Source organism: Leucopleurus acutus (genome assembly GCF_964270905.1).
Source record: "Leucopleurus acutus genome assembly, chromosome: 15".
In the NCBI taxonomy this organism is placed as follows: Eukaryota; Metazoa; Chordata; class Mammalia; order Artiodactyla; family Delphinidae; genus Leucopleurus; species Leucopleurus acutus.
In genome coordinates this window covers 17056523-17079423 of record NC_139157.1, presented here as the reverse complement: position 1 = coordinate 17079423, position 22901 = coordinate 17056523, and the positions used below count along the sequence as shown (strand labels likewise).

The 22901-nt window shown below is 41.3% G+C and overlaps 1 protein-coding gene across 2 annotated transcripts in view; it reads left to right on the top strand.

Annotated features, from left to right (window-relative positions):
* Positions 1-22901, top strand: part of SASH1 (SAM and SH3 domain containing 1) — a 184897-nt gene that overhangs the window by 122576 nt on the left and 39420 nt on the right. For both annotated transcript variants that reach the window (XM_082855289.1, XM_082855288.1), the window contains exon 8: positions 3582-3683. In XM_082855289.1, the coding sequence (XP_082711415.1) occupies positions 3582-3683 (102 nt within the window). The remainder of the gene's footprint in view (positions 1-3581; positions 3684-22901) is intronic.

Below are 22901 nucleotides of genomic sequence, written 5' to 3'. Positions count from 1 at the left end.
GGTGAGTAAGTTCAGGGTATTCAAGTGTTGGACTAGTTCTGCAAGGTATAGAAAGCCCATGAGACACTTGGAAGCTACAGGTTATTAACTTATCTGGGTAATTTATGTGGTGTATGTGAGATTGGGAGGGTAAGGAATAAAGTCACTTTTAAAGCTTTGCGTAAAGGAGAGCAGTATTGTTTTGGTATGATGGTGCTCAGCCATGATGGAGCTATGTTGTTGAAAAATATGTCCTTTGACATTTTAACTGGAAGCAGTGTCTAAGGAAATTGAGAGAGATTTATGACCATGATTTAATAATCATGTTCCCTAAAAAATAATGTATCAATATTGATACTAAACACTTGGCATGTAAATTGATCTAATTACTAAATATTATATATTTATCCACCTGATAAATATGTGTTAGGTTCCACAAGGTCATATCTGTGTGGAAGTCCAAAATAAAGTCCTTGTGGGATTTGAAAACAAAAAACTTGATGTTTGTCACTGACTTGACTGATGTTTTGGGCGTGGAGAACTTTTCTTAATGCCAGCTGTCTTACATCAGGTTCCCTAGAAGCAGAGCCTGAGATGTGGATTCTTGTGCACATGATTTATTGAAGAAAAGCTTTCAGAAGAAACCTGTAAGTGAGAGAGGGAAGCAGGAGAGGCCGAGGAAGACGCTGGATAGAGATGTGATTTCAGGAGAAGTCTAGTCTCAGCCTCAGCCTGATCCCACAGGGAGGGGTGGGGAGCTCGGGAAGGTGAATTGCACTGTAGAGTTTGTCCTGCCAGAGAAGAAGAGGCTGAAAGCTGATTGGGGAGGAGCGAACAGCCTTCTAGGCATCTGTGGGGAGACAACGCCTGTCAACCACGGATAATTCTCCTGAGAAGGGTATACAGATGTGAGTCCATATCTACAGTAATTGGGAAATCAGAGAACAGTCTTTTAAAGGGAGTCTGGGCATCTGTTATACCAGAGCACAAGATTATGAGCTGAGAACCTATATAAATTATTTCCTCGTAGCAGGTATTGTGCATCAATCATAGGAATGTGGACAGCTAGAGAGGCTCATGGAGAGAGTCCATAGGAGAGCAACAAAGTGATTGAGGGTTTTTTTAAATAGGTCTCTTGGGCTGGAATCGGAAAGAATTTATCTCAGAAAAGAACTTATTCACTGTCTTCAAGTATATGAAGGGTTATTAGACAGTACGTCCTTAAGACGTGTTTTGTTTTCATCTCTACTGAGGAGAGCATGAAAGAAAATGAATGAAAATCGCCGCTGGAGGGGATTTAGATTAAATATAATAGAAATGTTCTTTATAATAAGTGCTCTTAGAAATGGAAACATTTTAGAATCTCTCTCCATAAAGGTCTTTAAGATAGAATAAGCATTAACCTACTACAGATGGTCATTCCTCTAAGAATCACGTCATAGACTTCCAGTGTGAGAAAACTATGAGACTAGGGAAAATAAGATATGAAGGTAGACAGATGGACAGGCAGACCGACACCCACACCCACACTTTAAAATGTCATTATTTTAAAACTTCCAGAATCAAACCAGAACTCTATAAATTTGCTTTAAAATACACAAGTTTCTCAAATGAACATCGTCAGTTGTCTTTGGGAGCAGAGTGGAATACAAAAATGTGATTATGTAAACAATAACCAGGTTCTTTTCATTGTAAAATGCACTTTAAAAAATTGTTAGAGATCCTGGTTTTCTTTTTTTTTAATTAGGAAATTAAAAAGCAAGGTAAATTTGGATAGAGCGCAAATCTGAATCTTTATCAGAAGAAGCACATGGGGAATTCCCTGGCAGTCCAGTGGTTAGGACCCCACACTCTCCCTGCTGAGGGCCCGGGTTCAATCCCTGGTCGGGGAACTAAGATCCCACAAGCTGTGCAGCCAATAAATAAATAAATCAATTTTTTTAATAAAGAAGAAGAAGCACATGTACTCTTAGGCACCAACGTCAATGATGGAAATGGACGGATAACAAAAGAAAAATACTAAGTCTGTTTATGATTGACTAGTGAGGAATTTGTTTTGTTTTCCTAAAGATGAAGATTTTATTTATTTAGAAAGTAGAGCAGAGACCCTGAGAAAACAAATGATAACACCCTTTTTCAGAGGCAGCTATTTCGATCATACAGGAAGAATAATGCACTTCAGAAACCAATATATCTGGAAAGGAAGAGCATTCTAATATGTCACTTAAATGTATTAGAGAGATTAGAACAATATTAATCCCCCTAATATACTAGAAAGATTAAAATAATATTAAGCACCTGCACAGCAAAAGTTCAAATACCTGGAGTTGATGTGAACTTTGAGCTCTCTTTTATCTGAAATCACAAGGGTGATAATAATACCGTCATAAAAAGTCTGTTGCGTGGGTATAGTATACTAAGAGCTCTGCTGCATTATCTTACTCTGTTCTGGTAATAGTCCTGTGATATAGTTTATTGTCATCCCATTTTCCAGGTGAAGGAACTGAGGCACAGAGAGGTTAAGTAATTTGCCCAAGGGCTTCCAGTTATTTGGGAGCCCTTACCTGTTAATCAATACTGTCTGCCTCCCCCTCGTCCATTTCCTGTCACAAGTATGCACAGAAAAGAACTTCATAGTAGAAATAATGCTTTGGAAAGTTGCTTTTTCCTAGAGGACTGGCCTTGCCACGTCCACACAGCTCCAGTGGAAAAGGGCAGTCCTGGGCTGTCATCTCCTGGGCTGTCAGGTCAGATTGTATCTGCTTTTTGGTGTCTTGATTCATGGAACATGATTTGATCGGTGTCTTAACTTCATATCTAAAAAACTGTTTTATAACAGAATTTTAATGCTGGGACAACTTATTTGTATTACACACAGAGTTAAATTTTTACGTATTTTATGAAAACACACCTGGAAGTTCTCACGTTGGCCATTCTGAAAGATCTTTCATCTAATTCTGCTAGGTTAAATTTGTTAATTTTCTATAATATTTCATTTTGTCCTTCTGTGTTTTTCAAAAAGTAGAAACCTAGTTTTTAAGCCCAAACTTTAGATGTCTCTGAACATATTCTAGGTATCTAACTGCTATTTTCCTCTCATCCATAGAATCCCCAATAAATCCCACAACAATTGTTAGGTGATAACATTGAACTGGTAACATGAGGCAGTCTAGAGCAAAACAAGCAAGCGATTGTTAAAAATCAGTTTCGGGCTTCCACCTCTGTTTTACTAAAATGTCCTTAGTCTACACATTTTGTCTTCCACAAAGAGAGGTAACCCAAAGGTCAAGCTACAGACAATTTCTGTTATCGAACTTATAATTGAACTGAGAAAGATGTTTTGATGTTGGAGAAGGAAAATCAAGGTTCTTTTTGGAACACAGAACACAAAGAGTCTGTTGTGTCTCTTGGTTTGATTTAGATGAAAACCTGCGGGGGGGGGGGGGGACGTGTTTCTCCTTTCATTTGGGTGACCCTTGTCTTTGGCTGGCACTTAGTCACCGACAGTGGTGTGAAGAAGTGCCCAAAGGATTCATTCTGCTGCTTGGTAGACAGCCTTGGCCATCATTTCCATTTCAATCTTCCATTTCCTCTTGTTGCAGCTCAAGGAGTATGAGGCCCAGCACCGGCAGTCAGCTGCCTTGGACCCTGCTGACTGGCCAGACGGTTCTTACCCACCATTCGAGGGCTCATCAAACTGCAATGTAAGTTTGCTGTCTCTTTGAGCATCTTAACCGCTCCTACTAAAAAGGGACAGCCTACACAATTTGAGCCTTTAGACTTCTTTTTGCAGGCACCAGCTCCCACCTGGATCTGAAAAGAGGTGTCTCTTCTGACGTGTTACTCTTTTCTTTACTTGGTAGCTGGGACAGCGCTATTCATGCTGTTTTTTTTTAAAATAGAAATAAAGTAGACACAACTTAAATTTTACCATTATAAGCATTTTAAATGTTCAATTCAGTGGCATTAAGTACATACACTTTGCTGTACAACCATCTTCACAACCCACTTCCTGAACTTCTCCATCATCTGAAACAGATATTCCATAACCATTAAACAATAACTCTCCATTCTCTCCTCACCTTCCCCAACTCCTGGCAACCACAGTTTGCTTCCTGTCTCTATGAATTTGACTAGTCCAGGTACTTTATATAAGTAAAATCATACAATATTTTTCCTTCTGTGTCTGGTTTATTTCACTTAGCACCATGTTTTCAAGACTCGTCCCCATAACAGCTATACTAGAACTTCATTCCTTTTTATGGATGAACAATATTCCACTGCACATATATGCCACATTTTGTTTAATTATTCATCTGTTGTTAGACACTCGGGTGTTTCTCCCTTTTGGCTATTGTGAATATTGCTGTTATGAACATTGGTATACAAGTGTCTGTTTGAATCCTTGCTGTCATATCCTTTCCGTATATACGTAGGAGTTGAATTTCTGGATTATACGGTAATTCTATGTGTAACTTTTTGAGGAGCTGCTATACGGTTTTCCACAGTGGCTGTACCACTTTACATTCCTGACAGCTGCGTGAAAGTTCCAGTTTCTCTGCTTCCTCACCGACACTTGTGATTTTCCCATTTTTGATATGTCATCCTAATGGGTATAAAATGATATCATTGTGGTTTAGATTTGATTTCTCTAGTGTCTAATGATGTTTAGCATCTTTTTATGTGCTTGGGCATTTTTATACATTCCTCAGAGAAGTGTTTATCCAAGTTATTTGCCCATTGTTGAATTGGGTTTTTTGTTTTGCTGCTGGTTGTTGAGTTGTAGGAGTTCTTTATAGAGTCTGGATATTAATCCTGTATCAGGTACATGACTTGTAAATATTTTCTCCCATTCTATGAGTTGCCTTTTTACTCTCTTGATAGCGTCCTTTGAGGCAGGAAAGTTTTTAATTTTGAAGTCCAATTTACATTCATTTTTGGTGTCATAACTAAGAAATCATTGCCATATCCATTGTCGTGAAGATTTTCTCCTATATTTTCTTTTAAGAGTTTATAGTTTTAGCTTTTAAGTCTAGATCTGTCACCCATTTTAAGTTAATGTTTGTATATAATATAGCATATGGGTCCAACCTCATTCTTTTGTGGGTGGATACCTTGTTTTCCTAGAACCACTTGTTGAAAAGACTGTCCTTTCCCCCATTGAATGGTCTTAGCACCCTTTTTGAAAATTAATTGACCATATATGTGAGGGTTTATTTCTGGTCTCTCTTATTTTATTTCTTTGGTTTATATGTCTTTCCTTTGCAGGCATCACACTGTTTTGATTAAGATAGCTTTATAGTAAGGTTTGAAATTGGGAGGTGTGAGCCCTCCAACTTGGTTCTTCTTTTTCAGATTGTTTTAGCTATTAAGGTCCCTTGAGATTCCATTTGAATTTTAGGATGGGTTTTTCTATTTCTGTGAAAAGTGCCATGAGATTTTGATAGGGATTTTATTGGACCTGTAGATTGATTTGGGTAGTATTGTCATCTTAACATGAAGTCTTCCGATCTGTGAACACAGCTATTCTTCCATTTGTTTATGTCTTCTTGAATTTCTTTCAGCATTGTTTTGTAGTTTTCAGTGTACAAGTCTTGTCTCCTTGGTTAAGTTTAATTTTAAGTATTTTATTCTTTTTGATGCTATTATAAAATGAAATTGTTTACTTAATTTCCTTTTTGAATTTTTTATTGTCAGTATATAAAGATGGAACTGATTTTCCTGTGTTGACTTTGTATCCTGCAACTTTGCTGAATTTCTTTATTATCTTTAACAGATGTGTGTGTGTGGGGTGTGGGTGTGGGTGTAAAATCTTTAGCGTTTTCTACATATAAGACCATGTCACCTGTGAATAGAGGCAATTTTTCTTCTTCTTTTCCAGTTTTGATGCCTTGTATTATTCATGCTATTTTAATGTGACCAAAACATTGCTTCTCAGGAGTTCCACCAAGATCATAGGAATTAGAATTCCAGAATTTCAGATAGACATTTCATGGTGCTATCATCAAACTGCATGGAGTGAGAATGGAGGGAGTTAACCGTTTTCATCTATTATTCAATTTTTTTTTTTTTTTTTTGGTTTTCAAGATTTTGTTTATTTGAGTAGTTTGTAGCTACTGTGCAGTTGTTTTGTTTGTTAGGTCCTCTCTTCCTTAAAGTCTGGAAGCAACTCTACCTCCATTTCTTTAGACTCTTGTTTCCTCTTGTCAGTGTTCCATACAGCCAGTCATCTTTCCAAAACATACCTCTCTTCTTACATTCGTGTGTTTCAGAAAAGCCTGATGATTTTCCAGTTTTACAAGATAACTTCCAAACTTCTTGGCACACTCAAGACCCTCTGTGATCTGGCCTTAATCAATTCTCTACTCGCATCTGTCACCCCTTGCTCCAGTAGGTCTCCACTCCATCTGCACTGGACCCTGAATGCCTTACTGATCATACCTTGTAATTTCACACTCTCTGCTTTAATTTCTGCATTTCCTCTACCTAAAATGTCTTTCTGCAAATTTTTCCAGGTAAAAATCTATGCATCTTTCAAGGTGAAGTCCAACTGCCACCTCCTCTGAAACTTTAGCTTCCTCAAGTGTATTTTTATAGCTTCCTGTTCTGTGCTTTGTTAAACTAGCTTGCTACATGAAACCTAACAGTTATCCTGGAGTATCAGAATTAATTGTATATATTTCAACCTGCATGGAAATTGTGAGCTCCTTGAGCAAGAAAGGCAGCTGTATTATCTTTGTCTCCAGTGAGTGCCTAACTCAGTGTTCAGCTCGTGTAGCCTGCTTGAGAAATATTCAGTCAACAAACTTGCATTTGAATGGTCATCCTTCCTGGCTGCTTTAAGAGCATGTTTTATGTCTTGAGACTATAGACTCAGTCTTTACACTTCTTTGCATCTAAGTAACAAATGATGGCATATCATTAGTAAACATAACCCTCCCACTCCCTCCTTGTCCCTGATTTCCTGAATCAAACACCAGATTCCATTGCAGCTAAAATAAACAAACAAATAAACAAAAAACCCAAAGGATTATTAATTTGAAAGCTCTGCTTGGTTTGCTTTTGTGTGGAGGGGACTGAGACGTTACCATTTATAATAATAAATGTGTCATATGCTAGCCAGCAGCATGTCCTGGGACCATGAGGTAATCAAAGGAACCATGTCCATGGTTTTCACTGTGCCTTTTGGGGTCTCTTATCCCCTAGTTCTAACATAATATAAATGTAAATCATGAATCCAAAGAATCATGAAGAATAAATATCGTAACTCAGGACTGATGTGATTCAAACCCAACTCGGGGGGGAACACATAGCCTCAGTTGTCTTCTAGTGGGTCTTCTAGTGTCCGTCTCACTGGATACTGTCCTGATTAATAGCATCTGAGTCCAGGGAGAGGTTACAAGACTATCCATTCAGAGAAACAGGCCTGTAGTAGAACCTCACATACTTAGATGGTAAGGAGGGAGGCTTATCTCATTTAGGAAAAAGTTACTCTAAATAGAGTACTGTAGGCATTTGGAACAAGCTGCTAAGAAAGTATTATACTAAGTATTGGTTTGTTGAACCCCTTTCAGAGGGTAAATCACAACCATCACCTTGATATCAGCTGACAGAATGAAATGGGTACTTCTTAAAAGTTGGGCATTCGTTCTCTTGAGCCTTTCTTTGTTCACTTAGGAGGCATCTGTGGAGCCTCCGCAGAGCGCTTGCTATGTGCTAGGCTTCACGCTAGGTATCCAGGTTACACAGGTGAAGGAGAGAGAGAGGCCCTGCCCCAGTGGAGTGTACCCTGCAGTGCAGAGGTTAAAATTAGCCTCACACGTGCTCACACAGACTCACGTACATGATTATATTATTAACTCCTTACAAACTGTTTCTTCATGGACGGCTCAAAAATGAACTCAGCCTTTCCTAGTTGGAGGGAGGGCCGGGAGTACGATGTGCTCCTTCCACTTCCGGCACAATTTCCCAGAGGCTCTAGAATGACTTGTCTTTTTGCTGAACGATGTAGGTGAAGACAGTCTAGTCAGCAGTGGAGTTTGCTGAAGAAAGGCTGTTTACTCTGTAGTTTGCTCGCTGCCTTTGTGCAAACAACCCCCACCCATGTTCAGTCACGCTGTTCGTTACTTCATGCTAATGAACCGTTGGCACCGAAGTTCGCTTGTACTTGATTGGGATCCCGACGTACGTGACACTTGCCCTTCTCACCCTGACTTTAGTCTGTCCCGTGTTTTCCTGGAGACTCAGCAAGAAACTCCATCCAAAATATTCCTTCTCACTGATGCTCCATTTGCCTACTAGCAGGGTAATTAATTTCAGATAATTCCCACTGTGTCCTACTCCAGCTGCCTTGGGTTCGGTGCTTTGATTATCTTTTGTGCGAGGGCCAGGGCTTTTCAGCTTTCTATCGATTCTTTTCTATACTGAGATGCAAATAGCCCACTGGCCATAGTGGGGAATGCCCAGGCCATGGAAGTTGCAGAGATCATAAGGCCTTTGTCACCGGACCTCAATGCCTATATTGATGGCTGTTGTGCTTTAGGGTTTCATTTGCATTGATTCATAGGCTTCCCCCACCCCCAGAACTGGCATTCGATAATTGCATGTTGCTTCACAATAAATCCATATTCACATTCTCAGTTTCCAAGAGTATAAAGTACTAAAGATAGTTACCAGGGGAAGTGAAATATAGCTTTCTCTTTGCCAGAGGGGAATCTGTTCTCTGCCGTTTTTCTGTTGTGAGTGTTAGAGTTTTTAAAAAGAATTTCTGGTTGAGTACTTAACTGGATTCCTTGTTAAACATCTGAACGTTTATTTTAATATTTTTCATTTTATTTTAGTAACTTTTGTTTTCCTTCGCCTCCTGCAGGGGAAAGGTTGTAAGAGTTCTCATTTTAAGCTTTCAGCTTTGTGCATTGAGGTTCAGTTTACCTTCTGATTAAGAAAATGTTTAAAGAAATTGTGCTCTCTGTCTTACTGGGGTTTAAAGTTTTTTTACTCAAGGCGTGCATTTTAGTAAATCATAGTTTTTGTTTTTACAAAAGTGGTAGGTAAGAGTTGGTGATCTGTACCTGAAATACTTGCATTGAACTCTCTTTCCGAAAAATGTCAAATTGTAAATTATTTGATTATGATGCTATTCAAATTATTTTTTTAAATATATAATATATAAAGAAATAGTAAAGCAACAACAAGGACAGTAAAGCACCAGAGCTCTTAGAGTCCATTGCAGACATCCAGTTTGGTCGCGTTCAATTGTTTCACTTCATACAAACTGTGTTCCAGAAAAAGTTGGAATTATGTTTCTGTATCTGGAGCTCCTTACCAGGGTGAAGCAACTATGGTGAAATGTTTTGTGAAGTGAATTATTTTGTAAATCAAGTCATCGTTTCATAATTGATCACTTTTACATTTGGGGAAATTTAGAGTTGGGAAATATTTGTGCAAAGAGTGCTATGTTATCACTGTGGTGTTATAATAATACCTTACATCTGTATGTGCATCTCTGCATAACCTTTCATTCCAATTCTGAATATAGCTTTGCCACTAACCTGGGGAGCCAGGTGGTTGAACTGTGTCCAGATTTGGGGTAACAAACATACAACATCAGGTGGTCATTTCTTCCACTTTTTACAAAATACTATTTTAAGTGTTTCCCTGATTGAGGACTTTCAAGGTTGCAACTAAAATATCCCCATATTGTTGGCATGATGCAAGACTGTTAAATCTTTTGGGGGCTTTCTAAAATTATAAACCATAAACTTGGCCCTTACCAGCAGATGGTTTTTACTGAGGCTTTTCAGAGTCATTTCACCTACCTCAATGACAGCCATTGTCTTCCAGCCAGAAGATTCAGGTCTGTTATTTTGGAAGAATAGGTTGCTATAGCCTTAGTCTAATCTAGAACTTTCTAAAAGATAGTGTGCTGAAGGCCCAGAGAGCATTCCACACAGTTACTTTTTTTAGTGGTTCTTGGGGCGAATGGCCTAATTTCTATTACGGCCAAAGAAAAGGTGGACAATTTAATCATTTAATACAGAATGTGGTCAGAGAACAGAGCTCATGCTTACGGGGTGTTCCTTTCGGGGGCAGAACGATGTTTCTGCTTATCCAAGAGACGTCTGTAAATGCAAGGTGCTCTTTTTAGGGTCCAGGACTCTGGGTTGAACCAGATCTTTTAAAACTTGGCTATTCTTAAATATAATTAATAAAGTGAAAATAATTCTCATTTTGAATAGGTTTCTTTTACTAGGGTGAACTTCTAGACAATGCCTATAAGTTAAAATTTATCAGAAGTTTTATTTTTATATTGCAAAGGTGTTAAAGGAAGATAGAAACCAATATTATTAGCTTTGTTGTTTGGGGAAATCTGATTCCCAAACAACATTGTCATTTTTTTAATGACAATACATGATGAATTTACAGAATTGTCTTCTACCTATAGATAGTACCAGCGATTTTTTTAAAATAAGGTTTTCATATTTTTGCTGACTTTGAGTAAATATTTATTGGATGCATAAACTATGAGAAGATTCACATAGACCTTAGTATTAAAGTTGACATTATAAGTCCAGTAAAGGTATCTTTATGTAAACAGTTGGCCTTCTTTCTACTGTCTTTCTGCTCTTATATTATTGGTTTTATAAGGAAATATAAGAGAGAATAGATTCCAAGCATAAAAATAACTTACATTACTGAATGTAAGTTACTGTTTGCTTTTAATCTTGTTGATAAGTTTTCTTTGAATCTCTCTTCCTAAAGGATTTTTTTTCCTAACAACATACAGGTTTCAGCTGAAAAGGGTTCTCACTGGCAAGGTACGTTTTGATTTGTAGCTAGAAAATGGTTCTGCTTGTTGTAGCTTTAATTCTTATACTAGCCAGGCTTAAATACAGCATGGTTGGATGTGTGCTTTGACTCTTTATTTCTTGAACAGAGGAAGAGCTTTACTCAACTCATTTGACTTCTTTTTTTAAAAATTTATTTATTTATTTGGCTGCGTTGGGTCTTCGTTTCTGTGTGAGGGCTTTCTCTAGTTGCGGCAAGCGGGGGCCCCTCTTCATCGCGGTGCACGGGCCTCTCACTGTTGCGGCTTCTCCTGTTGCGGAGCACAGGCTCCAGATGCGCAGGCTCAGTAGTTGTGGCTCACGGGCCCAGTTGCTCTGAGGTATGTGGGATCTTCCCAAGACCAGGGCTTGAACCCGTGACCCCTGCATTGGCAGGCGGACTCTCCACCACTGCGCCACCAGGGAAGCCCAACTCATTTGACTTCTAATTTGACCAAGAGAAAGAGCAGAAGTATGGCCTAGCGGTAATTTGCCAGAGAGCTTTTTTACTCTCTTTGCTTGGGCTAGCATGTTCATGCCATGCTATGTTACACTGTGTCAAAAAAAGGAACACTTTTCTAAATCTTTCTAAATATAACTATGGCAAAGATAACTCTTATTGATTCAGGTCTTTTAATGTGTACTTGAAGCCTTGAGATGATTATTCAGACTTTCATAGACACCTTCTACAAATTTCATTTTTATTTGGCTGGGTGGGAAGAGGAAGCAATATTCCTCTTAATTTTAACAAATGTAATTTTGAAATGAAAATGATAGTAAAATAGAGACATATTAAAATTCTCTTTAGAAGAGTAGACGTAATGATTCTTTTTTTTATAAATTTATTTATTTATTTGGCTGCGTTGTGTCTTCGTTGCTGTGCGAGGGCTTTCTCTAGTTGCGGCAAGCGGGGGCCACTCTTCATCGCGGTGCACAGGCCCTCTCACTGTCGCGGCCTCTCTTGTTGCCGAGCACAAGCTCCAGACGCGCAGGCTCAGTAGTTGTGGCTCACGGGCCTAGTTGCTCTGCGGCATGTGGGATCCTCCCAGACCAGGGCTCGAACCCATGTCCCCTGCATTAGCAGGCAGATTCTCAACCACTGCACCACCAGGGAAGCCCCGTAATGATTCTTTAGACCTGTAGCTTATGGAGAGACTAGAGACAAAATCAGTCCATTGAAATAACGTGTCACAAAGTCTTGTGAGAAAGATGACTTTTGCTCTCACTGGACATAAGCTGACCAAGAACCACTGCTTAGATGACTTCTTGTCATTTATTCCACACCACCCTCTCTCCCCAGCCTTGTCCCTGGGAGAAGGGCCAAAGTTTGAGGCGTGTGTTTGCTGTGAGTCCCTTGAGATCATCATCTTTAAACAAAGTTAGACAGGAAGGAGGCTCTGGCCTCGGGAAAGCCAGGCGTTTGCCCGGTGAGGGGGCTGGTTTAAGCTCACAGATGTGAGTCAGACTTTGGGTCCAGATCCCAGCTCTGCCACCTATTAGCTCCGCATCGGAGGGCAAGTTGTTTCATCTCTTTGTGCCTCAAAACTTGGGCTGAGGGCTTCCCTGGTGGCGCAGTGGTTGAGAGTCCGCCTGCCAATGCAGGGGACGCGGGTTCGTGCCCCGGTCCAGGAGGATCCCACATGCCGCGGAGCGGCTGGGCCCGTGAGCCATGGCCGCTGAGCCTGCGCGTCCGGAGCCTGTGCTCCGCAACGGGAGAGGCCGCAACAGTGAGAGGCCTGCGTACCACAAAAAAAAAAAAAAAAAAAAACACCTTGGGCCGAGTGTATCTACCTCATACGGGTGTTGCAAGGATTAAGTGGCACCAAGTAAATACCCAATGAACGCCAGCCTCTATTGCTTTATGTGACGATCTTCTACCTCGCCATTAACTGTCATTCTTAAAATACTGGGGTTCCCCTCAAAAGTTTTATTTTTGTACATGCCATTAACATGGCAGCAGCGCTTCTGCTTTTGCGTATTACGGCAGACAGACTGGAGTTGTCAGAACAAGCTTAATGTAAATACTGTGTGTTTAATTGGTTATGTTTTTACCAAACACATAATCGGTTTGTTTTCTGTTTCAGAACGTGTAAGTGTCTGTGGGCTTAGAAACGGGTCTGGTATGATTTCAGTTAACATATGTGGCCTTGGGATTACTGTTTGGGAAAAATAAACACTAATTGTATTGAAATTATCTAGGGCCATATAGTGACAATGAGGCCGTCTCATTGAGCATGTGGGTGTGCGCTTCCATGCCTGTTACGTTGGGGGGTGCTCTTACAGCAGGCCCAGAAATAGTTGGAAATTTGGCTCTTTGCACCTGGCAAACCAGCCAGGTATCGGTACACGTCTATCTTCACTGGTTTGTATGGTCACAAGGAGTTGAGGATGCTGCCTGCACACCCTCCTCAACACATCAAGGGCCACGTGAACAAAAGTAAATAACGACAGAATACCCAGATACAATATAATCTGAGGGTTATGTAACCTATTGTTATCATTTTTAAATTTAAGTTAGTTTTCGGGCACATTCTGGTCTGTTCTTTCGTGGTTTTTTTTTTTTTTTTTTTTTTTTTTTTGCGTACGCGGGCCTCTCACTGCTGCGGCCTCTCCCGTTGCGCAGCACAGGCTCCGGACGCGCAGGCCCAGTGGCCACGGCTCACGGGCCCAACCGCTCCGCAGCATGTGGGATCTTCCCGGACCGGAGCACAAACCCATGTCCCCTGCATCAGCAGGCGGACTCCCAACCACAGCGCCACCAGGGAAGCCCCTGTTCCTTCTTTTCTTTTTCTTTTTTTTTTTTAAGATTTTACTGTCACCCTCAGCTTCATCTTTCTTTCTTTCATTTTTAAACTTTTTTGGCCACACTGTGTGGCTTGTGAGATCTTAGTTCCCTGACCAGGGAATGAACCTGGGCCCTCGGCAGAGAGAGCGTGGAGTCCTAACCAACTGGACTGCCAGGGACTTCCCTGTTGTTTCTTTTATTAGGTCGAACCACGTGAACTGGAAATATTAGCTTTTGACCTTAAGAATAGCAATCTCATTTGTCCAACCTAATACGTAAATACCAAACAGGATCTACGACACGTACCCTAGCTAGCTGATTATATCTAAATACAGATATTTGTAATATAATATGGGTTAAGGATTGGCATTTAGATTTGCAATGCCAATTTCTTACTTCACTTTTGGGATGAACCTTAGGGAGCTTGGGGTAAGAGAGGATTTCCATTACTTGTTTAATGATAGTGATTCATCACATGTTAATTCCTCATTAAATCATTTGCCCTGGTACCAAATCTTATATAATGGATGGGTTAGAGAGAGACCCAGGTCCTATCATGGTTCATGGGTCAGATCCAGACTGAGGGCCGCTTCCAGCCTAAGCCAACTTACTGAAGTCATAGACTGCCCATCACTTGTTCAGAGTCCATTTGAACTGTAAGTCACTATATCAGAACTCTTAGAACTATACCCAGTCATCAAGGACATTCATCTAGAAAGCAATATTTTTTTTTTTTTCTGTACGTGGGCCTCTCACTGTTGTGGCCTCTCCCGTTGCGGAGCACAGGCTCTGGACGCGCAGGCTCAGTGGCCATGGCTCACGGGCCCAGCCGCTCTGCGGCATGTGGGATCTTCCCAGACCGGGGCACGAACCCGTGTCCCCTGCATCGGCAGGCGGACTCTCAACCACTGCGCCACCAGGGAAGCCCTAGAAAGCACTATTTTAACACAACCAAATTCTAATTCAAATTCTAATTATTCACAGAATAATTTCTGTAGAAATATCCCTTTATTCTCTGCTCTGTCCCTTTTCGTTTCCCTCTTTGTATCACACCCTCTCTCATCCCTGGTTGGTTGTACTATTACTAGTATAATTCTAATAACATTGCATAATTAGTTCCTACAAGGACACTTCTTGCACTGTGCTTTTGAGCCAGAGTGTGGGTGAAAGAATGCCATCTTGAACATTCTTTTACTCATTCATTGTGCAGACATTACTGAGTACCGACTATATGTCAGTCCCTACACACAGGAGTTTATATTTGAGAAGAAGAGACAGACAAGTGGATAGCATGGTTGGGGCCTTAATTGGAATATTTCTACCGAGTGTGTGAAATACGCACAGAAAGTCCATGAAGCCCCAGTGAGGAGAGTGTGGAAAGGCCAGTGAAGGTGACTGAAACTGAGCAAGGGTTCCCCAGGAGGAGGAAGAGAACCCTGTTAGGTAGACAGAGCAGCAAGGCCAATGGCTTACGTGAATAGGTGGGTGAATCTTCAGACTTGGGTCATACGGGAACATGGATTTAAATAATAAAGTTTTTCTCAGTATCAATATTTTGACTAATACGGTATTGCTTCTTTTCTTTGCTCATTATTATTTATAAATTGGCTCTGTAATAGGTGGTTTGGTTCCTTATGACTGCAATTTGTTTTGTTTTTTGTTTTTAATTGAAGTATAGTTGATTTATAAAGTTATTTTCAGTTAGTTTCAGGTGTACAGCAAAGTGATTCAGTTACACACACACACACACACACACACACATTTTCAGATTCTTTTCCCTTATAGCTTATTATAAGGTATTGAATATAGATCCCTGTGCTATACAGTAGGTCCTTGTCGGTTATCTGTTTTATACCTAGTAGTATGTATCTGTTAATCCCAAACTCCTGATTTATCACCCCCACCCCTTTCCCCTTTGGTAACAATAAGTTTGTTTTCTGTGTCTGTGATTCGTTTCTGTTTTGTAAATAAGTTCATTTGTATCATTTTTTAAGATTCTACATATAAGTGATATCATATGATATTTGTCTTTTTCTGTCTGACTTACTTCACTTAATATGATAATTTCTAGGTCCATCCATGTTGCTGCAAATGGCATTATTTCATTCTTTTTTATGGCTGAGTAGTATTCCACAGTGTGCATGCCTATATATATATATATATGCCACATCTTCTTTAACTGTTCCTCTGTCAATGGACATTTATGTTGCTTCCATATATGATTGCAGTTTTAAAATTTATATCATTCGTGTTTTTCATCTTGTCTTTGAGGTCTCATTTAATTGAATTCATGTTCTTCTTTAATTATTTTATAGAGAGAAGCAACTGTTAGGAATTGCTTCCTGTTCCTTGAGTTCTATTTTCTTCTGATAGAGAGATGGGATCAAAAGATAGAATCATTGTGTTTGTCCATGCCTTTTCTCTCTCTCTCTCTCTCTCTCTTTTTTTCCCCTTGTTATAGTTTGTTTGAGTAGTTCTCATGCATTTCTTTTCACTTTGATCATGCTTGGGTAACTCAGGTCACGTTTTCTGTTTGTGCTGATATAATGAAGATTTCCTTTTGACCTGTTTGCCGTGCTGTCAGACAGTGGAGTGTTTTCCTTCCTTTGTCTTGTGACCCATTCATGTTTGCTCTTGCTGTAGCCTAATGTAATAGCTGGGGAAGTGGGAAAACCCAACTGAGGTGGAATGTGGTCTTCGTTGGGATACCGGGGCTCGGCTTTCTCTCTCCTAAGAGTTTGTTAAATGTGCTGCATCGCTGTTCACGTTGCTTGCTTAAGGGTGGGGGAATGGGTACACCAGAGCCAGTCTGTCTTTAATTTATTCCTCCAATTCCTGGTGAATTTCTAGAGGCTTCATTTCAATCAGGATCAGCCTGACCATTGACTTTCCATCTTTTCACTCATTACTCTCCTGAAGCAATTTCTGCTGCTCTTAGATCTGAAAAAGATAAAGAAGGCCACACAGTTTGCTTCCTTTTCTGTGGGTCTTCAGGAATTTTTTTCTTAGCTTGATCAAGGAGTTCTAAAGTTTAATATATTAGGTTATATACTTTTGTTTGGATGCCCTTGGTGGAGTATTTTTGCCAGTTTTTAGTAATTGTGTTTTGTAGGACACTGTTGCTCATTTTGTTAGTTGTGGGAAGGATATTCTGTGGTTTAGTTTTCAGCAGTCATCATGACCTGATTGTTTTGCCAGTTAGATGACCACAAACAATTTTTCTAGCTCTAATTGATTCATTTTCTAAGCCAGTGAATCAATTGGGGCCTTCTGATCACAGCCATCAGGCTAATGTGTTATTCTTTGTGTTTATAGAGACACAAAAACAAGCTAAGCTGTCTTCTATTTGGAAGTAAATTTGCTTATTATTCATTCTACAAACATAAGGAGAAGTGTGTTAAGGCCACACGTAGATCGTGACTCTGGGAGGTACCCTCGGCCCATCTGCCTCCGTCTTCAACAGATGCCCGTGCTGATCAGTAGCATCAGTTTGGGTTGGAGGGAAGAACTTGGTGTCCGCACCTTCCCTCCGTTGCCTTGCAGGCTCCATCGGTTCTCTGTGTTCCTACATCGTCATGTACCTAGGCAAGGTTGTTTGGCGGCCTTGTCCAAGAAGTCATCGGGCCTGATCCATGAATCAGTCAGTCTAACATGCCATAAAAGTAATGTGACTTTGCAAACACCACCCAGTCTCTTGGGAGACTTAGCGCTTCTGGGATGAAAACTTCCATCAGCTCCAGAAACTAGAGCCTCAAAAGCATATGTAATTGCCCTACTTGGCAGTCCTGTTCTGAATCATCCTTTTTCCATGGCACGGGCTATGTGAGAATCGAATACACTTGGGAATGAGGGGGGTTGGTGTTTTGCTTTAGTCGTTAGTGTGCCTGACACCATAGATTTGTTTTGGGTAACACTCCCCCACTCTTTACAGAGGCACCTGTAGAGTTAGTTGTTGACTACCTTCCCCTAACTTCTTTTTTATCTCAACTCACCTATTTTATATGACCAGTGGGGTTCTCTGACCTATGGGCAGGGTGACATAATCTCAAGCAGTAAAATCTGTAAAGAAGATTTTTGCAGAGTGAAGGGGAAGTCGGTTCTTTTTCCTCCACTTAACCTCTCACCTCCCCCAACTCCTTTCAGGAGAAGGAAAGGCATTTTCTCTGCTTCGTGGAAACTTGCAGAATTGGGACGAGTGTGCTTACTTGTTATTCAAGTCTCCCTAGACGTGGCTGTAGGACTCCTGAGGTCTTATATTTTCTCGTTCCTTATAGGGAAAGTAGCAACATTATTTGGGGGTGATTAAAAGCAGTTCAGAGTTCATGAGTTTTAAGAAAAAGAATAGAGTTTCTTGTGGAATGTAGCATCCCTTTGCTGTTCCTTTGGTTTTGTAGTTAGTTTTTTAAACAGTTTCTTTAAGTGAATTAAGTGCTGACAAGCCTTTGCCTCTAGGGGATGGTAACATTACCTCAAATTCTCACATACTTTTTACAAGTATGAGTATCATGTAATTATCTTCTCCTCCTCCTTCTTCTTCAAATCTGGTGACAACTAGTTAATTTTGAAACTGCCAGAGAGATTATTTCAGTGTTACACTGTACCTCTGGGAGAAGAATGGAATTTCATCTTTTTTTCCATATGCTGACAAAAATCTCCTAATTTCAGAGGGCAATGATGTCACCAGCTAATGAGCAAAATATTTCTTACTAAACAGATGAGTCCTCCCCTGACTCCTTTGTGAAATAAGGGAAAAAAACCCACAGTGTGTTTCATAGTTGATATAGTTACTGCATTCATAAACACTTTTTAAAGTAATTCTAACTTCTTCAAAGAGTGAAACAAATTTTTCTCTAAACACAAAGAATCACACATTAACCTGATGGCTGTGATCGGGAGGCCCCGGCCACAGCCGGACAGTGATGCCTGGTAGCTGATCTTGAACGTACCCAGCCGGAGCCAATAAGCTGCCCAAGGTAGGGAGTGACCTTGAATGCATCACTTCTTGGACCAGTGGAGGGAGATCAGGCATGTTGGAGAGATTATGAAATCAAGCTTGGAGAAGAGGAGGGCCGTGAAGCTGTTGTTGATTGGTGTCACATGCTGTTTATAAGGGCGGCAGCAGCAGCTGAACTCTTCTTTGACTGTCCAGATAGGCAGGCATCTAAGGTCAGCAGGAGCCATGTAAACACGGGACTTCTGGGCTCACATAGGGACACGGAAATGCCCCCAAAGCCATGGCAAGTGCCCGTCCCCTCACTGAAGCATGTCTCAGTTTCCCCAGCCAGAGGTGATTTCACCCACTTCTGAATCCCTGTAGCTCTTTGTTCCTCTTACCCATTTATCACAGTTGACTTACATTAATCATATTTCTGAACTTCTCTTGGGGCATCTCTACCCCCAGACTTCTAGATTATAAGCTTCGTAAGTCCAGGTGAAGCCACCTTACTCACATTGCTATTCCTGCTTCTTCCTAATGCCTGGAATCAGTACATCCCTCCATTGATTTCAATCAGGAAGTGTCTATTTATCGCAAATACAGATATGATCTTTAATTGTCTCAGTGGGAAAGAATATTGTAATGTTCAGTGTTGGCAGTTGTGTGAAGAAATAGGTGCTCTTTCTGTACTACTTGTGAGATTTTAAAATAATACAGTGTTTCTTCTGAGTACATTGTTATTAATATGTATCAAAAGACTTAACGATATGCCCATTCTTTACCCATCAGTTCAACAATCTAATCATTTATTCTAAAGAAAGAATGTATTAGATGCATTAGAAATTTTACCACAGTGTTCATCGGAGTATATTTTACAATATTGAAAAATTGGAAACATGCACATGTCCAATGATTGAGGATAGTATTTAAGTAAAGTATGGTGTACTTCTGTGTCTGAATACTATTGAATCATTAATGTATTGTCATATTTTATTTTTTGAACATGTGTTGATGTGGGGAAATGTTCAAAACATATTAATTTTTAAAAGCAAGTTATAAAACAGTTTGAACAGTGTACATTGAGGGCCCCGGGGTTTCTCTAAAGGAAACATTAAGAGGCAGCAGTGTGGCTTAGAGGGTCACAATTATAAGTGGGCACTTTGTTTCTATTTACACCTGTGTTCATTTGAGGGAGGCTTTGGGGACCTTGATAGTAACTGTGGGGCGGGGGGTGGAACAGCTAAAGATCACAAGGTCATCCTTTTTTTGTTTAAAAAAAAGTAACATAAAAGTGTATTGTGTGTGTGTGCGCGTGCGCGTGTGTGTATGAAGATATAAACCAAAATATTACTAATTTTTCTGATTAGGAAGATATGAGTATTTCCTTTCTCTTTTTTTCTGTATCTGCATTTTCCAAAATTTCTAATTAAAAATATATGTTGTGTTAGTAGGAATAAACAATAAATGTTACTGAAACGCAGACAGAGGAATGGAAATGACAGTGCTCTTTGGCCTCTTGAAGTTCAGTGAAGGGCTAGTAATACTGCGATCATGTATTGAGCTAAGTCCTAAGAGAACGTTTGTTAGGTTGCTTTGCAGCCACCTGGCCTAAGGAGGATGAGGAGGAAAGCCAGGAGGGCTTTCCAGAGGAGGTGACACACGAACTGAATCTTTTTTTTTTGGCTGCGTTGGGTCTTCGTTGCTGCGCACAGGCTTTCTCTAGTTGCGGGGTGGGGGGGGGGCTACTCTTCGTTGCGTTGCGCGGACTTCTCATTGCGGTGGCTTCTCTTTGTTGCAGGCTCTAGGTGCGCGGGCTCAGTAGTTGCGGCACACGGGCTTAGTTGCTCTGCGGCATGTGGGATCTTCCCGGACCAGGGCTCGAACCTGTGTCCCCTGCATTGGTAGGCGGATTCTTAACCACTGCGCCACCAGGGAAGTCCTGAACTGAATCTTGAAGGATGAGTAGGAGATAGGGAAGTAGGTGGGGGTGGACAGAGATCTTCCCCAAAGAGGAATCCTCAAGTGCAGAGGTGTGCAGACACGTGAGAGATGGGGTATCTGAAATGATGTGAGGAAGTCGCAGTATGAGAACCAGGTGCTGTGAGAGGCTGTTTCCACATAGTGTCTGCATAGCTGAGCGTAACGTGCACAGAAACTGGAAGTAAGGGCTCTGAGCACGCAGTCCTGCTTTTCACGATATGGCCCTTGGACTTTGCTCTGAGGACCTAATGAATAGTTGCTTAGAGTGGGAATGAGATGCTCAAATCTGTCCTCTGAAAATTTGCCTACTTACTATGTGGTGGGTAAGTTCAAGTCCACTACCCAGTGAACAAGACCAGCGATGCTCTTCCTTTGTGAAGTTGATCTGCCCTGTTGCCACCTTCCCTCCACCAAGAAGCGTCGCAGGGTGGCCTGGACCAGGCTAGTCTTTTGAATATCCCGCAGTTTACTCAGATACACAGCAAGGGCTGGGAGCTGTGGGGCTGAAGAGTCTCAGCTTCTTCATTCTACATGCATTATTTGCTGCAGGCCCACTGGTGCACTGGGCACCCCACTTACAAGGAGGGGAGCGGACCTGGTCCCTGTCCCTGTGGTGTCTCCTGTCTTCTGAAAGAGAAGCCCTTGTTGGGTGCCCATGTGGCTCCCTACATGGAGTGTCTCCATAAACACCTGGCTCCTCTGAGAGTGGCAGCAGTGACAGTTAAAAAGGGAGGTAAAGGGACTTCCCTGGCGGTCCAGTGGTTGAGACTTTGAGCTTCCACTGCAGGGGGCTCAGGTTTGATCTCTGGTTGGGGAACTAACATCCTGCATGCCGCTTGGTGCAGCCAAAAATAAGGGGGGTTGGGCAAGAGGAGAGACCACTGGGAGGCCAAGCACCCGCCTCACAAAAACTGGCTCTTGACTTGAGGACACGGGGAGGGGGAAGGGTGAGCTGTGACAAAGCGAGAGAGTGGCATGAACACATATACACTACCAAACGTAAGGTAGATAGCTGGTGGGAAGCAGCCGCAGAGCACAGGGAGATCAGCTCGGTGCTTTGTGACCACCTAGAGGGGTGGGATAGGGAGGGTGGGAGGGAGGGAGACGCAAGACGGAGGAGATATGGGGATATATGTATAACTGATTCACTTTGTTATAAAGCAGAACTAGCACACCATTGTAAAGTAATTATACTCCAATAATGATGTAAAAACAACAACAACAACCCGGCTCTTGAGGCCCAGCTCCCTCGATCTCACACTGTAGAGGTTTCAGGACCTTCCAGGCTCCAGGCCTCACAGTTAAGGTCTCCTTTCATTCTCTCAAAGGACCCTAAGAGGCTTGTCACTGCCTGTTTTATAAATGTGAGTTCACAAGTGGCATAAAGGAGACCTCAGCCTATGTCTGCAGGATTCCAGAGTTCTGGCTCCGAATCCTGCCCAGAATCTTCTGTGTATCTAAACAACCTGTTCAGACTCACCCTCAAATGTTGGCCATTATCACTTGCTTTCATGTGTTTTTGCTACTTACATGGCACCTAAAACAGCAGTTTGCAAGAATTAAAATCTCTCTTGTTCGAATTCCCATCAGTAATCGAGGGAATGCAGATGTAATCATCACTTACCAAGCTCCAAGCTCCAGTGGTCGATTATACTCAATTATATACAAAATTCGTAAAACATCAACACTTTAACACAAATGTTATTAGACGAAGTTTACGTGGAGGAACACTGAGACCCATAGGAGTAGCGTGATTTGCTGGAGGACTTGGAAATTAATGCCCGGCTGTTCTAGCTCCAGAGTCTGTGAGGATTTCCCCACTGTCTTTGGGGCATGCACGTTTTCTTAGTTTTCATGAAGTAACAAAGAAGTTCAAGTGAGACTTCTACTGACAGTCTTAAGGAATTCTCAGCACCATGATGCACGCAGTGTGGTTCTCAGTCTTGGGTGAAGGAAGCCCGGGTGGAGTTAGGGTGTTGCAGGAGCAGAACCATGAAGTGTCACAATCTTCCTCTGCCGTTTACTGTCTGTGAAATGAGATCATGTGTGCAGATACTCAGCAGAGTGCCTGGGAATCGTGAGCATTTGATAAATACGGGTGATTGAAGTCCCACATTGGGAAAGCCCTGCCACCACTTGTGGCACATGTGGGTCCTCAGATGGCAGTGTGGAAGGGAGCGGATGTGAAACCAGAGAGGGCATCAGGGAATGGCTTTGCGAAATGGGAAACAGACAGTATAGGGAAGGTGTGGCGAACCATGGTGGGGAGAAATAATAGGAAATTCGATAAATGATGGGAGGAGACATTTTGGGGGCAGAAAAATTGAGGGAAAGGGAATTTCATGAGGAGTGAGAGATGCCAAAGGGATGAAGGAGAGCAGGACAGGTGCCAAGG